An 18,362-nucleotide genomic window follows, 5' to 3' on the forward strand; every position below is an offset into this window, starting at 1 on the left:
TAATGGTATTTTCTCTCCTGGAGATTTGACTGCTATCAGGTAACCTGGGTTCTGGTGTTAGTCTGGCCACAGACAACCCTAATATGATGCTTTGAAATTTTCACAGTTTTCATGATGAGCATTTTTTTATCCCCAGGGTGGCCTGATTGTAGTGGTTCTCAATCCTGGCTGCACATTTTAATCACCTGAAAGTTCAAAACAAAACAACAGCAATGAAAGGATGACAACCGTGCGTGCACGGTTGTGTATTTGGAGATGCATCTTGGGCATTGGTGATTTTGTTTAAAGTTCCCTACGTGACTCCAGTGTGCAGTTAGGGTCAAGAGTCACTGCCTATTTTGACACCAGATGTCCCATATCTTTGATAGGAAAATGAGGCTCAGGTAGCTAATTTTCTTATCCTAGGTTGAAAAGGCAGGAGGAGGAGAAGCCAGGTATTGTGAATCCTGGTCTCATCTACTGGCCTTTCCACTTTCCACTCTAGTACATTACTTCTCTGCTCAGGGTGTGATCTGGAAACTTCAAGAAACAAAACTTGTTTGAAAATTATAAAGCACTATATTAGGGTTATTTGTCAGTGGCCAGACTCACACTAGAACCCAGGTTACCAGATGGCAGTCAAATCTCCATGATCCCAAGGGAGAAAATGTTATTCTAGTCATCTGATAGGAGCAAAGAAAGTGGCTTCTTACTCAAGAACCTCAGTTTTCTTATCTGTAGTGTAGGATAGGAATGGACCTCCGTAGATGTGCTTTCCTAGAGGGAACATTAGCATTTGGTAAGGAAGGAACTTGCCAGCTTGTCTCTCGATGAGGACAAGTTGATTTTTGACACTATTTTAGTGATATTCATGCCCATTTGTGTAGGGCCTTGTTGACCCCCTTTTAGCGTGTATCAGAGTGTTACTCAGCAGATAACCTGAACAGGGCTGTAAAAGGTGCAAAGATAAAGTAAGGAACATTAGAGCCTATATATTTCAACTTTCACACCAGTGGCATCTCCTCAACCGGGGTTTGTTCTGACTCCAGGGGCAGCCTAATCCTACCATGGGGATACTTTGAGCATTGGGAACTCCTTGTTTAGTCCCAGAACTGATCCTGGTCTTGTCCGCACAGAAAGCTAGCTCCACTTCCCGGAACAGCCATGAGGATCCTTCTCCAGGCTGACCCAACTATTTTGCAGGGGATCTGCTTTTCAGTCCCCTTTCCAACCTGCTTCCTGCTCTTTAGCCTGGATCTGTTTTAAAGGAGCCCAAAGTGGCTCTTCCTCCCCTTCTCCTTTTGGGCTAATCCTGTCTGGATTAGTGATCACTCATGCCCCAAGAGGATAGATCGGCTTTCCCAAAGGTGTGGCAGGTGTAGCTTGAACCATTCTATTTTCGGTTGCTCTGGTGTTACAGGAAGGCAGAGAACTGTTTGCTTGTGATTTTCCTGTCCACCACGTATCATAACCTGGTTAACAGGGAGATGAGCAACGTAAAGCCTTTGGATTCCAGGCAGAATCTCGGCTCTGTTACTTACAAGACTGTGAGGAGGTTGTGATATCCCTTTAAGTGTGAGATGCCTCATTTCTTAGCAGGCCACTGTCATGATATAGAAGATATGAAGTGTGCTTAACATAGTAAGTGCTCAATGCATGGTAACCTGTGCTCTTGTAGCCATTATGATCATTATCCCAACTATTTGATGGTAAGGTGACAGAGATCAGTTTTCTCCATGTGGCAGCTGGTGCTAAGGGCTTCTTCATTCAGAAGCACCCTAGATGCTGGAGGTGACTGCAGGTGGGTCTGAACAGTGACCGGAGCTTCACACAAGTCTGCTAGCTTCTTTCCCTTCCCCCAGCCCTTTTAAACCATGGCAGTCGCTGCCTGAAATGCCACTGTTATTTGAGACCTCTGACCCCTGCTAATGTGCAGAGTCCTGTGGGAAAGAAAGCACTTGAAGCCGTTCTTAATCACTGGTATTTAAGTGTCAGCAAATGAGTGGAAGAATAGATTTCAGGCAGCAAGGGGGGCTCATGTGGTCTGAGGGCCAAGATTATCTATTTATAAGGCTGGTCTAGATTTGGTTTTGGTTGTGACCTGCACATCACAAATATACCTGGACTCCCAACTTGGGGATGTCTGGAAGACATCCCCTGTGAGCCATCCAGTTCCCTAGGGGTACCGTGACCACTGCAAGTCGAACCCTGTTCCTTATGCAATTGGAACCATGGCCCTTGCAAACCAATACCATTCTGTCTTTTTGTTGCTGTTATCTTACTTGGATGAATAACTCACAATGATCTAGTTCATCTGAAATGACTTGTTTGAAGAGCTGTTTGTGAGTCAGGAGTACTGGTCACCATTAAAAATGCACTGAACTTAGGCTTAGCAAGAAGAAAATAACAGTTTAGAGCTCTGGCTTCAGAAATGGCACAAAAATGGAATGGACAAATATGAAAAGTAGATAATGGATCCACAGTGATTTAATTCTTGGTGATATTTTCATTTTATGCAAATACCAAAAGAAAAAAAAAACCTGGTTATTTGAAAGAAAAACAGGAACCAAGAAAAATATTTAGTGTTTGATCAAGCAAAAATCCTTTCACACATCTGCCAAGAGAGTTAAAACAAATAGAGATGTTAAATAAAAGGCCCAGGTACCAAAGAGCAAAATTTAATGAAAGCCAGAACTGTTAAGTATGGATTCCTGTTGAGAAAAATGTCAGTCTCTTTCAGAGTTTTCCCATTGCTCTATTTTTAAGAAAAGTGTAGTAAAAATACATAATACAAGTTAACTTTTTTCTTACTTTTGTTTTCCCCATCACCCCTCCATCGATGAAAAACATCTTCTGCTGGAGTCTTGGACCCCCACATAGCATAGACCCTCATTTCTAGCATCGGTGGTCTCTTCCTATCAGATCGTGTTACTGGCGAGCTCACTGGCTGAAGAGGCATCTTACCAGGCCAAAGGCAAAAGGTCTTTGAAGCAAGTTGATGGTAGAGGGTTATTTCCAACTCCTCCAAAACGCAGACTCCCTAATGGTGGCTCATATCAGATTCTGCAGTGGTAGGTTAAGGGTTGGGAAGGATCTGGTGAGAGGTCAAGGGATGGGGAGGACACCAGCTGGCAGTAGCAAAAAGTGACAATCCATCCTGAGGGTCCTGCTTCACGTACCATGCCCACATTGACACGTGAGAGACTGAACAACAACACTTGAGTAGAAAGGGCAAAGAGTTTGATGGTTCTTTGCTATGGCTGATGAAAGGAGGATGGAAGAGACATAGAGATGGTGGGTGTCCACAGAGAGAATCCACAGATGAAGCCAGTCATGCTGCCTCCACTTGTAGGTAGCCTCCAGAACCTTTAGTTTGTCAATTGCTAATGATGACCCGTAGCAGAGAGACTGGATAGAAGTGGGGAGTAAGGGAAAAAGCCAGAATATGGTGATCAATGAGAGCTGATGACACATGGCACGCACTGAACATGCACCCAGGAGAGTGGCTGCTGGAGAGCTGGAAGCCGATTGCACCAAGAATGAGAGCTGGGATCTCCAAGATAGCTATGTGCCTGGACACACCTCCCCAAGACCCCAACCATAGTTGTAGTCAGCCTGGACTTCTCTCCATAAACCCTGTCACTTCTCCAATCTTGTTTTCATCAGGTTGTAGTCACAAACATGGACCTGTTGATTCTGGTCATTGGAAGACAATGTCCTCATTCTTTCTCAGCCAGGGGGAAGGTTGGCCTCCTTGGGTGAGAAGTTGGGGTCAGGAATCTTAAGGTCCCCCCCCCCCAGTGTTATTATCAATGTATTCCATCTCCCTATCCTCCTTCAAATCATTCAGCCTGGGGCATTTTACTTTCTAAAGATGACAGGAGGTCATCTGGCTACCTGCTAAAACACCACTTTTATATGGACATAAAAACTCAAGTTTCCTAGGTCACCAAAACTCTAAGTTTCATACTTGGTCTCTCAGTCGTAGGACAGGGCACACCGTGGAAGGCTCTATTGCTTGTGGGCTTTGATGAAGCTTCCTCTTCCACAGTTCTTCCATCAGCTTTCTTCTGCATTTAGCTTGTATAACATCCCCCCCCCCCCATCAGATGCTCTGAAGAGAGGATCTATTCTACAATGGGATTCCTGCTCAGATGTCAAGCAAATGACAGGTGAGAATCAGGGGTGCTGTCTCCCTGGATGTCAGCTCTTCTCAAGGCTCTATGTGGTTCAGGAGGCCAGTTGCCCTTCAGCCACCAGAGTGCCTTTAGGGCTTGAGCGTAGCAGAAGGACACAGTCCTCGTGGCTGAGCTTGACTCTGGGAAGAAGCACACTGTTCCACCTAAGGCCTATGAGATGGCTGTTACACATTCAAAGAAGCTTTATCTGAGCCTCTGGCAGTAACTTCACGAGTCCTCTTCTGACTGCACACCTGCCTTTACCTTCTCCGCCACCCTGGGTCTGAGTTGCTTCATACGTGTTCTCAACTAAATCAGTGCCTAGGCAGTGCCCTGTGTGTGGGAGGCAGCCCACTCCTGCAACAGCATCGGTCTCCACCCACGGCTTGGGGCCGAGGTGTGGAGGGGAATCTGGAGAGCTCCCATGATGAATTCGTTTGAAAATTGCTTTTTTCCTTTTGCTTGCTTGTCAGGTGGAACGAATCTTGAATCTCCAATCTGAAAACTAAACTAAAAACTAAACTAAAGTGGGATGGGTAGGGAGTTGGGAGTAAGAAGGAAAAGGAAGGGGCCTAACAGAACCTGCAAACCATGGATATTAATATGAAAAAATATATAGTGCACACACTAAGACGCATGAATAACCAAATTCAAAGAAAACAGGACAGCTTCCTCATTAGTGCGCCAGTGACTCCACGTTCGGAGACACAGGCTCTGTGTAACAGGGTTATTCTCCCCTTATTGCAGTACAGTGTTATTTGTCATCCTCACTTAGCAAAAGGAAAAGGGTGAAAGAACATCAGAAAAGGAAAAGGGGCCGCAAAATGTTTTCTCAATTCTTCAGGAAAATCTGTTGAATCATCCTCCTTGTGGTCATGGTGGTTGGTGGCGGTGGCATTTCATTTTGTTGTTTTTGGCACTGAAGGGTTTGGGATGGAACTGGGGGAGCCTGGGCATACTCCCCAAGGGGTCTCCGTCTGCTCCAGTTACAATCCGGTGGCCCCCAAGGGCATCCCTGAACTGTGGCTCATGCAGGGGATCGATTGCATGGACTTGGGGAAGTCATGGCTGACCACCCGGCCGTTCTCTCCACTGCCGCCACCGCTGGCTCCTGCCCCGCTGTTTCGGGGGAGTGTCGATGTCCTTATGGCTTCGTTGATGGATTGCTGTGGGATCAAACAGAAACCCTTTTCAGGAGGACCGGGGGTTCTTCCCCAGGTCCTTGGCAGTGATTGGCAAGGAGAATGAGTCAACACTGGACTTAAAATGTCACCCCACTCTCCTCCCCGTCCAACTTTTTTCCAAATGTGTAATGCTAGTCTTGACTTCCCTCGAACCCGCAAAACTGTTTTGTGGCCCTGGACAAGTCTGAGCCCCTCTCTGGACCTCACGTGCTCTTGGTTTAGTAAGGTGTGCTGGATTGGGTGATCTCTAAGATCCTTTCCTGTTCTTATCTTCTGTGATTTCTAAAGGTACAACAGATCCATGGTAGTATTGATGATAATAAACATAGCAACACGACCAAGTAGAAGACTCTAGAAATGGGGTTTAGGAAACTTGGGTTTTAGCCCTGGTTCTGACATCAGCTAGTTGTGTGACCTTGTGCTTGTTTCCTTATCTCTCTAGACCTTTTAAATCTCCATGTTTGTCAAAATGTAATTATCTATGCACCTACTGATTTTATTAGCAAGAATGGTACTATACTGCATGAAAAATGAGTTGAAATGTTAACAGAAAATTGAGGGTGTATCACTGTTAGCTGAAAATTTAAAACTACCTCTGACCAGAGAAAAATGCTATCCTACCTCTAGCAGTATGTGATAAGGGAATGTCGGACTTGTTTGAATAATACAGTCAGCATAATGTAATTGGAAAGAAGCATGTGCTAAAGAAAGTGAGAATGAATTCCAAAGATCAATATCTGCACGTCATCTGCTTCCCATCAGCACATGTAACCTGTCCTTCTAAACCGACACATCAGATCAGTGCTACTGATTTGTGAAAGCTTGTGACTTCTAGAGTGTTGGAATTCTAGATGTGAAAAGAACTCCAGTGATCACCCCAGGATCAGATGAGTTAGAGAGAATGCTCGAGACCACAGTCTGTAATTAGAACCATATCCTATTAGACAAGAGGAAGTGTTCTGTTCCAAGATCCTTTCGAGAAAGAAACTTCATACATGAAATTTAAACCCTCTTCCTATCACTTCCAACTTCCCGTTGAAAGATACCTATAGAAATTTTGAGGTAGGGCTTAGTTTCTTGGTGGGAATCAACACAAAGGAGAATGAGTTGAGGGGTATGTGAGTTGAGAGGTTTCTTTCTCTAAGATCAGCCTACCCATCCTTCAAGACTCAGTTTATTCCTACCTCCTTGAAGTTGCCTTAGACTGCCCCAGCAAGTCCTGCCCCCTACCCCTGCCAGTACTCATGCATTATATATTTGCTCGCAATGATTCTGCTTCAGGTATGTAACTTCTGTCTTCTTTAAGAGAACTAAATGTCTGGAGAAGGGCAAGGGCCGTGTCTTCTCAATCCTTAGCTACCTGCCAGCGTGTCTAGCATGTTGTTAGAGGCCCCATAGATATCCTTGAATTTGTCTAAGAAAAGCCGAACACATAGGGCCATTCTCAAAAAGTTGATGGCTTCCTCTTTTGCACATTGGCGTGATTCTAGTGATCAGAGAAATCAGTCAACCTGCTGTGGCCTCACGGATGTAAGCAGGGCAGTTTTGACCCAATTGTTACTCTTTCTGCTGTACTATGCTGGGAGGATCCTCTTATTACTGGCAGTTCTGACAGTGTTTTAAAATATTCTTTCTTTTAAAAAATCCATGATTCAGACAGATCTGCCCCATATGATGCTCCACCCACACGGGTTCTGTCTCCTCTTCAGACTCCTGGATGTGATTAATTTACATTCTGCCTGGTTGTCCTTCACTGAAGAGGAAGTGTGACCTGGATAGCATTCTTCTAAGTCAGGGTCCCATAAACACCACTGTGATGCTCTATGGGGGAAATGTGAAAAGAAAACATGATGAATCCATGGTTACTTATTCTCACTTTTAAAATGTTGAAAAGAAAATAACGACTTATTTTTGTGTGTGGGCAGTGTGGAACCTTCTATGGATTAGCTTGGAATGTCTATCTTCTGATTTTCCTTTGCCACACCCCTTTAATTAAAAAAAAAAGTTTAAAGTTCACACAGATCACCCTGGGCTTTGTTTCTCAAAAGGTCTCACCTATTTCCGTAATATTCCATGGAAGTTGGTGGTACTTGACAAATTCACCGTAAAGGAGAAGGCTGGTGTCATAATCTATTGGTGCCTATCAAAATCTGAGGTAATTTAGCCAGGCATGTAGCTAAAACCCTCCAAGTTCATGTCATTGAGAATTGGTTTTCAAGGAAGGTGAAGGATTCTCAGAGGTCACTGACTCCATACTGACATTGATGGTGGGGATTACCGACTTACTGGTTTTCTTTCTAATCTCAGGAGAAGGGAGGAATAGAGTCAAAACTTTGGCGTGGGAAGCACTGCTAGAAATGACTATTTCACTAGTTCTCAAACTTGGCCACAGGTTGGTATCATCTGGGGAGTTCTGGGGAAAAAAAGCACTGATGCCTGAGACCTACCCCAGGGATGCTGACTTAATAGGTATGGTGTGTGGCCTGGACATCTGGAGTTTTAAAAACTCCCCAGGTGATTTTAATAGGCAAACAAGGTGGAAATACACTGATGGAGTTGATTTCACTTTATAGAGAAACTGAGGACTTGTTTCAAGTTAGTTATCTGTGACCTAGGGTCAAAGTGGATGACCTCCTGACTGTGTGTCCTCCTCCACCCCCTGTAGCTAACCAGTGGTAAGCTGATGTCATTTCTCCCCTTGCCTCTAGGAGCTGAGGTTCTCTCCTGTCCATCCTTGACATACCAGCCATTCTTTAAGTTCATCCTTATAAGTTGTTTTTGAAACTGATAGGGAGAAAAAGGGTGAGTGAAAAGTCCAACCTCAAAGTCCCCCAAGTTGGTGCTTCAGAGACTCATTTCTCCAGCAGTGATTACGTCTTAACTTCTCAGCTACTTGCTTTTCTAAGAAAAGTCTGCCCAGCCTCTGCATGTCATAGAACAGCCTAATAAAAGCTCAGCCCTGGGTGATGACCTCATCCTAGCATGCGTGCTGAGAGCCAGAGGGACCGCCTGCTGTGGAGGTTGCCCCCCTCCTCCGCCTGACCACGTCACTCAGCTGTGCGTTAATTGCAGGGAAATGTGCAAAGCCTCAATGTGTGGTTTCCACACAGCCCGTGTCAGCACAGCCACTACAATTATGAAAAGTCAGTAGGCTCTCCTGGGGGTGGGAGTGGCTGGGGATTATTTCTTTGGGGGAGCAAGGTGGTGAATAATAAACACCCTGGTTGTCCTTAATATCAACTAAGGGCTCAGGTTCCTGTCTGTTTTCCTGGGCAGAGGGGAGGGACAGGGCATCTGAGACTTTATTCAATTTGGAGTATGTATTGGGTTTTATATTTCTGCTACTGTATGACAGTTTCAATTATACTGAAATGTTGTGGTCGCCTGAAGTCCCTCTCTGAGTCCCCAACTCTCCCATGCTCTCCTTTTCCCTCAGTCTTCCTGTGCCCAGTCTCCCTGGCTTTCCACTCATTTCTGGGCAAGAGTTCTGGTCTTTGGCTCTGTGATACTTGTGCATCCTTTGGTAGCAGTTATCTTCCCCTGGTTAATTCTTTTCCTGTTTCAAGTCTGTTAAACATCAGTTTCTCAGGGAAGCCTGTCTGTCCTGCCTCACACTCCATTCCCCGATCAAGACTTGAGAGCATGGACCTTTTTCTTCAAACACTCATTGAGCATATACGTATTTGCTTGTTTCTGCCTTCCAATTAAATTCTCAGCTTCCTGAAATCAGAAGTTGTGCCTGGTTTGTTCCTGACTGTATCCCCAGCGCTGAGCAATGCCTAGCAGGCAGTGGTGCTCCATATGTCTCTGTGGAAGGACTGCCTGCAGGGTGCCCTCCCGCCATCCCTGTGACACTTGTTCTGTGTCCCGCTCATGTGACATCGAAGGGGAAAGGGTCTCAATAATGCACAAGCAAAGGATCACGTCCCATGGATGGCCTCAACAGCTAGATCAGGCAAACATAAGGATAAGGACTGCATCTTATTTGTCTCTGCGCTGTGCGCGGGGTTTTGACGGGAGGTAGCAGGTGATAAAAATTATCTGTTGCCATGTGGTTGGAGAGGAGAGAGAAATTTATGAGAAGTAGCTTGGCTGGTACCAAGAGCCCAGGCTTTGCAGGGGCCGTGCTGGAGGTCTAATTCCCGTTCCTCCAGCTCCGAGCTTACGTGACCTTGTTGGAAAAACTACTTAGCTTCTCTGAACCCGTATTTCTTCATCTGTTGAATTGCAAGAACAGGGTTAATGAAAGTGTATATAAAGTGCTATATAAAGTGCTTTGAACATGGAAGTTACTGAAAAGATATCTTTCCTTTATTCCTTCCTTTCTTCTCTCGCCTTCCTTCCCTTCTTTCTCTTTTCCACCCCCTCTTCCTCTTTCTTCTCTTTTTCATGCAGAGTGGGGAAGGGCTCCTTATACACTCTTGAGAAGTAGGAGGCTGATCATCAACTAGGTTTAGGGGCTCCAGGTCTTAAGAGTTGGCCACATACTGTGACTAAGGAAAGAAACAAGAGGGAAGATTCTTGCCGAAGGCCCTGGACACTGTCATTGTGGTCCACTGTGTGAGGCTGGAGGCTGCACTTCTGGAAGGAGTTAATCTGCCTTTGGAGAAGGCAAAGTACAGAATGATAAAGAGAACTGCAAACCTGGAAAGTCTGAGAGGCAAGCAGAATGTGATCACTTATCTCCTTTGGCTAAGAGAGGAGTTGATGGAGCTTTGAAAATTAAGGGTTGGGTTAACTAATAAGGACCAAAGAGGCATCTTTTTTGCAGGTGGAAGATTAATAATTCTATTAGGAGCCTCGGTGAGTTGGACAGAAGTTATGCCAACCGATGGAATTAACTATAGAAGATTGTGATGAAAGACCTTGCATTAATGATTCCAAGAGATCCTGATGTTGGCTCCTGAGAAATTCAATATTTTCTTTGGAAAGGGAAGGGTGAGAATGTCTCCCAGAAGTTGTGACGTGATTCAGTGGCCTCTTAGAAGGATTCTTGTCTTTACCTGAATGTTGTGACTTCAGCAGTGAAGGTCAACATTGTACAGGTTTAAGAAGATCTTAGTCATTAGCCACCCTGGTACCACCACCTGGCACTGACTATGATTAGTGGGACATGGTCATCCCATAGTAAGGGCCGGAAGTCCAGCTTTCCTGCTTGGGGATGCCTGGTCTCATCAGATCTTGGGAGTACAAACAGATGGGAACAAAAGCACTTTGGATGGTGGTGTGTGTGCTTCCAGGCTGGGCTGTTTTGATGCTTGTGTTTGCTTAACCTAACAGCAGCTCCTTCCAATGCCTCACTTCATCCTCCAAGAGATTTTCTCTAGATACAATTCCATGTTAATTTTTACTAATACCCTACATATGTGGGATGCCCAAAGAGAAATCAGACACACCTCCTTACCTTAAGGAGCTGACAATCTCTGTAGCTTAAAAAAGCCTAGGACATATAAGTAGGGGCTATAAAAGGGAAGTCTTAAGGAGGCTGTAGCTGGCCACTAATAATAATATATTATTATTATAAATTCTAGTTATTCTTATTTATTGAGGGCTTACTATGGGCCAAGCATTTTGCAGAGCCCTTTATATCAATTTTTTCATACAAACCACAACAGTTTTATGAGGTCTGTACTACCACTAGCTCCATTTTATAGAAAAGGAGGATCAGAGAGCTATTGAACCTTGTTCAAGATGACACAGTTAACATGAGGAACAGGCAAGATTTGTGCTCAGACGTTCAGTCGCCAGAGCCTTGCTTTGGAGCCTACGCTGCAGTGTGTTCTAGGGGAGTTCCCACGATGTGTACTGGGCCAATCCTGCGGCACTGGTTTGTGTCGTGGCCCATGGGGAAGGTTTTGGAGGGTTGTAAAAGTTGTGCGCACCCAGTTCGTCTCCTGTTCCCCTTGCTGCCTCTGGAGTAAACTTGCCTCACTTTGGAGGGTAAGATAGGAGAGTCTTTAGGCTTATGTTTGGGATGGAGTAGGCAAAGAAAGCTTTTTAGGTTCTAGGAGACTTTGCTGTATCCAGCCAAGCTCCTTGGAGGTCTACACTGCGTTTAGGATCTGAGGCCCATGCTTTTGCTGTGCTTTGTCCTTTCTGAGAGGACCTGGATTTGAGTGACCCGGTCTAGGGTAGGATGGAGGTGCTCCTAGGTTCCCTGGCTGAATACCATCACATTACCATCCCTTAATTATTCCTTGTTATTATATCTTGGGAAGTTGCCTTTTAAATGGGTCCTATGGGACAGAAGACAGGGAGAGGGATTGACCTGCATAAAGGCGCATGGGTGGAAAGCATGAGATTCTAGGAGAGCAAATCCTACCGATGAGTCCTCTCAGTCTAGTCAAGTGAAGGTAACAGCCCAGGGTTCATTGCTCAGAATGACTGTGCTTCTTTCCACTTCTGTTGGTTTGAATCCTAGAAGCCTCCTCTATTTCCTCCCTCCCGGATATCCCTATAGGCCTTCCTCTCTATGTCACAGTTTGGTTCCCTGGGTAGTTTTTCTGTGTCACTCTTTGTTAAAAATGCTGAAGGTTACAGATTGCGTCTTAGTGCTCTCTTCCTCCTCCTGATGTCTTGCTTATGTGTTGCTCACATGAAGAACACTTCCTTCCAAAAATATTTTCTTACTGAAACTAAATGATGACATGTGAGGGGCCTTCAAGGCCATGTCATCCAAACTCCCTTTGGATACTTGAATCTATAGCCTTGTCAGGAATTATTCAGCCTGTGTGTGTGGACCTCCAGTGATGAGCTGCTTGCCGCTCATTGGGCTAATCCATCCCACTGTGGGGTAGGCAGCTCTGAAAAAGTAGATCTCACTCACTGTGTTCATACCTGTTCTCCATAGCTTTTAGTCCTTAGTTCTTGTCGTATACTTTGGGACCCCACAGAACTAATATGTTTTCTTTCCCCCCTGAAAAATCTTCCTGTTTTTACAGACAACTCTCATCTCGTCCATAATTCTTCTCTTTTCCAGTTTAGTTGCCTTCAGCTATATTTGATGTAGTTTGGGGTCATCTGGTTAACGTGCTTACCATTCTGGGGGCATGATCCGCTTTGCCAAAGTCCACCTTACCATATGGTGGCTAAGAAAAGACCTCCCTCACCTAGCATGGCAAGATCGTCCACCTTGTAGAGGGAGGATACCAACCCGCCCCCCCCCCGCCCCCATCTTGGGAGCTACACTTCAGTTAACGGGACCTCAGGGAGGATCTACCTTTGTAGCAGTCACTCTTGACTCACACTATCTTGAATGCCCACTTAACCGCTAACTTTTCATCTCAGCCCCCCATCTCTGGCTGATGCATTTGTTTTCTCAGGCCTTACGTTTACCCTGACACGTGCCATCTTCTTTCTTCTCTCACCGCTGTGTCTTTCCCTGTCACCTTCCTCAAAACAGCTTCCTGTCATCCCATGCCTCGGGTTGACCTCAACCTCCTGCCACTCCCCACCCTTTTTAGTAAAAGGACTCCCAGAAAACCCAGCTGTATCACAGAACAAGTTAGGAAAAAGGCCTGGGAAGACGATGCCACCTTCATCCGCTTGGATTCGCTACGCGATTTGTAGCAGAACTCGATTAAGGCAACCAGCATGGCTAGTCCAAGTCCTCCGATCAGGATGTAGAACACGCCGGCCACATTGCTGAGGCTCAGAGCGCTTGTCTTGTCCTAGGAAGAGGAGGGGGTGGGGGGAGAGTCGAGTGAGCCAAGGGGCTAGAGACCATCCAAGAAACAGCATTTTAACACACATACACTCAACCCCATCACCCTCTTTAACATTCACAATAGTTGGAAAGGCTTTGTGTTTATTGACAGTGTGTTAAACATTTCCCAGGAAAAAATGTATGCATGTGCGAGCATATGTGTGTATAACAATTTTTCGAGCATCCCTGTTTACATTTAATGTAGAGTTAGATTTCCCCTCCTCCCCAATGCACGTTTGAGGGTGGGAAATGACACACGAAGTCAGGGCAGCTTCTACCAAGATCTGCATGCTTGCGCTTACTCCATTCTTTCAGGAAACTGCGTCCCTTCCTTTGCAGCTCAGTTCCTGCCCCCCAACCCCATGGCTGCTTCGCAACGCACTGGCCTTGCTTATTGTTTATGCCTGTGAGTGTTTTTCTGCGAGTTGGTACTTAAAATGAACTTTCTCCTAGATGTGCATTTGAATTCAATTTAATAAGACAGTTATTGTATGTATAATAAAGATCAACAAATGTATACCTTTAACTTACTGTGCTGAGTCCCAATTGAGGGAAAAAGAAAACTGTGGGGCTTGTAATAGAAAAAAGGCACTGAGATAGAAAAATGGCTCTATTAAATCCTAGTAATTATGCTTAATTGGAGTCATTTTTCTCGTGGAGGTGCTTGCTGAAAAACACTGTAGGCAGCCTCGGTAGCTGAATTTAGAAAGCTCTGTTGCCTGGGCTAAAGGATCTCGCACTGGTTCTGCATGAACAGGATCCTTAATTCCTAGGGTCCTGGGGACAAGTGTCCATGTTCAGTAGGAGGTGGACAGAGCTCATTTCGTGGAGCCTGAGAAAGGTCATCGGTTAGTGAGACCAGCCCTGAGTTCTGTCACCTCTAGTGGGGTTCAAAACTGGGGGACTGAGGGACAGCATCTCCCCAGGTGGTGAGAATAACCAAACAAAACTGCTGGTCATGGGAGAAGGTAATGGATTGGGGAGAGTGGGGTCAATCAAACTCTTGACACAGGCAAGAGAACATCTTTAAATCTTAGAAGCATACTCATCCCCAGATGTCACAGTGGCTCGAACACCTTTGTTTATATTGTTTGCTCAGGTACAGATTTCTCATCAAATTAAAATGAAATGCACGCCTCAGCTGGCACAGGCACGTGGCATGGTTGGGAGGTTGGTTGGTGGCACTGGGTGGGATAAAGCTTTTACATCTCTCCATGTGTTCTTTTTCAGGTGGGGTTGTAGGCGAGCCACGCAAAAGGTGAAATGTCATGTCCTGGGGACTCCTCTGACATCTGCCTATTGGAATCTGGGCGTGGGGAAAGGGGCCAGTAATTGACCAAGTCAGTGGCCTCTGCCCTAGTTCTACTCGGTGCATTGTACAGGATTCAGCAGGACTGAGCTTGGGGACTGCAGCTGGCAGATAGCAGCATCCCTTCCCTCCCCAGAAGCAGCCTGGGCCAGCAGAGCTGTAGGATTATCTAAAGCATACCCCTCTGGTGGCTTCCTGTATTGCTAAAGCAGATGGTTCTTGAATATGGGTTACGCTTGGCAAGGCATAGTCTGGCTTTGGAAGCAGTGGAAATGATTATTCAAAGGGGTAGAATTTCTCCTCCTCTGGTATCACGGCCTGATAAAGGAAATGTGCAAAAATGAGTTGGGTGCTTGGTTCAAGAGTTGGCTGAACAAATAAATTCCCACTTGGCCTGATTTTTCAGAATGCTCAAAATGTCTCCCTCTTCGTTGTTTGGGAGTTCTGTAATTCTGCTGGAAAGTAAGTCTTTAGAGTTCTTGGAGGACTTACGGTTTATAGAAGTTCCTATAAAACTCTTCTTTGTGGTGGGGAGGCACGTTAATGTTATCAGCTCACACCTTAGAGAAGAGTGGTTGACAGTGAAGCTCAGAGAGAATGGATGGGGAGCAGGCCTGGGGGAAGGTGGTAGACAAGAAGGCCGGGAGGAAAGGCTTGAGTCCCGCTGACTTCACCAGCTGATCAGCCTTTCAGTAGCTGAAGTGCATCTTGCCTCCTGGTCACCAAAGTGGTTTCTGTTTCCTTCCTCATGGTCTTTTCAAGTTCACTTTGGTTGTGGATTGTCTTCAAGGATAAGGGAGTGGTGGGCATCTTTTTTTTTGTTTGTTACTGTCTTCAAAAAACCTTAAGAGGCCATCTGCCTCCCTGAATGTAAAAGGTGGAATGTCCATTTCTAATATATCTTGGAAGGAAGTATGGTCAGATCTTCATAGGGAAGTGAGAGTAGGAGGCATATTCTATGTATCTGCAGAAGGAGGAAGGTCCAATGACTGAGAATTTGATTGTGTCTGGAGGTGGAGAGCATCCCTCACTTCTGAAGGAGGTCTCTCTGGTCCATGGGGATGGCATATGCCACACAAAGAGGGCAGCCAGATGGTATGGGCACTGCCACCTCTTGCAGGACACAGTGCTACTGATCCTTCTTTATGTTCACACGGTCCTGGGAAGACCTCTAGAATCAAGGGAGCACCTGGGCCCTATCACCACCAGTGTCAGAAAGCAAACTTAGATGAAGCCCTACTGTCTAAATTTGGCATAATTTGATAGGATTAGAATGAAGGGCTGGTCCTGGTGTCTTCTTAGCTCACATAGTTGAGGAGTTTACATTTAGGCAAGGTTTCTAATTTCCCTTATGTGCGCCGTTGGCTTTTTTTTTTTTAAACATCTTTATTGGAGTATAATTGCTTTACAATGTTGTGTTAGCTTCTGCTGTATAACAAAGTGAATCAGCTATAGTATACATATATCCCCATATCCCCTCCCTCTTGCATCTCCCTCCCACCCTCCTGGAAGCCCAAGGCCATAGCCTTCCATTGAGCTGCCGTTAATGACTGACTCTCTTCGACTACCTCTGTTGGAATACGATGGGTATCCTGGGGCAGGAACAAAAATTCCTTTTATTTAAGGACCAGAGCTCTGATTCCTCTGTATCCATATAAGAGGGGACTTTCTGACACATTTGTGTACAAGCAGCCATGTTCATGTTTCATGAGGAAGCTACATGCTTCCCAGCTTTGACCAGGGAGGCGAAAGACAGAATCCTGGTCTCCCTGAGCACCCTCTGGGAGACCCCATTCTCTTCCCCTCCCTTAGCAGCTGCACTCCCCAGAGCCAGGCAGCTTGTTGGTGGGTGTGAAAAACTCACAACTTATCTTCTGCCAGGAGCGGGGAGAGTGACAGTACTGAGAAGAATGACAGGTGCAAAGAAAAACAAAAATCCCATCTTTCAGAATTGTTGGGCTTGTTGTTATGGTGACGAGGCCCCTCCCTTCATCTGTTCCCCTTAACCTATTGTCTTGTTTTGTCACCTTCCCCATGTGCAAGAGAGATTTTTTTCTTTTTCATATTTTTCCTTGCTCTTCCCACATAATGGGGGACTGTCCCAGGCTCCCTCTGTGTTTCTGAGCTAACATCCCTTCCAAGAATGCAGAGATGGCTTAGATCTTCATGGGCAGGGTTGAGCCAGGTCTGAGGCAGAGAGACTTGATGCTTTTTAATGGCGTGAGTAGGAAGTTCTAAGGAGAAGCCAGGGTCTTTGGCCATAAGACCAGTCCCTCCTATGGAGACTGGTGTTGCCCATCACGTGAGGTCTACTAAATCTGGACCAAGCTTCAGCTTTCTCCAAATGCTTCCGTTCCTTCTTTTCTTCCTGGTGTGAGAGTTTGAACCCCCAAGAAGTAAAGGCTGCAGCTTCTGTTTTCCTCTGCCTTCCACAGATTTTCTGATGTGTGTACAGCTGAAGTTTTAGGGGCTCTTGCAATCCATCCCATGCTGAATCTGTAACCTGACTTTGCCTTTCAGGGCCATGAGAATAGTCCAACCCTTCTTCTACCTATTAGCCTTTCTGCTCCAGTAGGCTTTCTCTTGTGCTTTTCCCAACCTTGTAGTTTGGGCTTAGGTGCCATTTTCCTGAGTGGTTGGTTATTTCCTGGGAGTGGAGACTCAGTGGTTGGCCAAGCTCACTCACAAGCGAGGACCAAAGTGGAGGAGTTATGGGAAGGTGGATTTGATTGAATTAAAGGAAGACCTTTCAAATCAATAGAGCTGTCCAAATGTGGAATGCCCTGCTGTGGAGAGTGGTGAGTTCCTCAAACATGGATGCATTCGGGAAGTAGCTGACGAGTTCATCTAAGGGATTCAAGCACTGGACAGAGAGTTAGACCAAGTGACTTTTGACATTCGTCCCAACCCCCAGAGATGCGAGGCAGCTAAGGAGTTCCTAGAGGGCCTGGGATCATGTCTTTTATAAGTTCTCCCTAGAGACTAACCTCTTTAGGGGATGCAAAAAAAGAACTCATGTTAATTGGCAGCTTCTGCTGTTCCGTTTCCAATCTAGGCCAGTTCCCCAGCCTGCATAATTTCCCCAAGAGCAACACAGGATGAGAATTGGCCCATTGTACTAATAATTGGCAAGGCAGATTCTGCGAAAGTGAGGGCCGTGGGGGCAGCTCTTCTCAGCAGCGTGTGCTCAGGGACCGGCTCCTGTACAGTGCACCGCAGAACCTCCTGACTTGAAACCAAACTGCAGCAGAGAGCTCAAGGAGTCCATGTGGGTTGTGGAAGGGAACCCAACTGCTGGCGGAGGCCTCTTCCCGAGTGGGAGGAATTTTCCAAAACAGAGGCACCAGTCTGAGGGTCAAGTGGGTGTCTGCATAGGGGGCCTCTACCCGCTATGAACTATCTGCCTGGACTGTGCATTGGAGAGCTGGGGTCTTGTGTGTCCGAGGAAGCTAGCGGAGCTTCTGGCTCATGACCCCAGGGACAGTGTTTGAAAGGAAAAAATCTTTGTTTCTGTCTAGTTCCTCCTCCTGGGGCAGCGATGGGAGATTTAGGATGTGTGGCTTAGGGATACTGGGCAGGGCCTAGATGTTGCAACCTTTAGTCTCTGATCTGGGTCACTGCTGTATGTTGGATGTGTCATCTTGGAGCACACATAACTCCCAGGAGATGGGTCCTGAAGTCACCGGTTCTCTCTAGGCCATCGCCTGGCTGCCTTACAGAGACTGGGAGCCCTGACCCTGTGCAGGATGCTTGGCTGGAGCCAAAAGTCTCCGTGGTTTGGGGGAGATGGACTGCCTCCTGCATCTCTTTGTCTCAAGGATTTCCCTCCCATCCTTGTCGCTCTGACATTGCCTCTTGGGGGTGTCTTTAGTGCAGGAGTCTGCAGCGGGTAGGTAGGGAGCAGAGCAGAGCATCCCTGTATGATTCCAGGTCTTTCCAGGTGGTTAGTGCTCTTTACCTGTGACAGGGGCAGGGAGAGGGGTTTGTACACACTGCAAGGACATAGT

At 46.0% G+C, this 18,362-nt stretch overlaps 1 protein-coding gene across 4 annotated transcripts in view; it reads right to left on the reverse strand.

The window, feature by feature from the left end:
* Nucleotides 1-2,448: 2,448 nt before the first annotated feature.
* GRIA1 (glutamate ionotropic receptor AMPA type subunit 1) overlaps nt 2,449-18,362 on the reverse strand; it is a 305,570-nt gene continuing 289,656 nt past the window's right edge. For all 4 annotated transcript variants that reach the window (XM_027081485.1, XM_027081484.1, XM_027081483.1 and 1 more), the window contains 2 exons: nt 12,877-13,011; nt 2,449-5,344 (listed from right to left, as the gene is read on the reverse strand). In XM_027081485.1, the coding sequence (XP_026937286.1) occupies nt 5,144-5,344; nt 12,877-13,011 (336 nt within the window). In that variant the 3' untranslated portion in view covers nt 2,449-5,143. The remainder of the gene's footprint in view (nt 5,345-12,876; nt 13,012-18,362) is intronic.

The sequence above is a fragment of the Aethalodelphis obliquidens genome, unplaced genomic scaffold, assembly GCF_003676395.1.
Source record: "Aethalodelphis obliquidens isolate GAN/ISIS:26980383/991018 unplaced genomic scaffold, ASM367639v1 scaffold45, whole genome shotgun sequence".
Classification (NCBI taxonomy): Eukaryota; Metazoa; Chordata; class Mammalia; order Artiodactyla; family Delphinidae; genus Aethalodelphis; species Aethalodelphis obliquidens.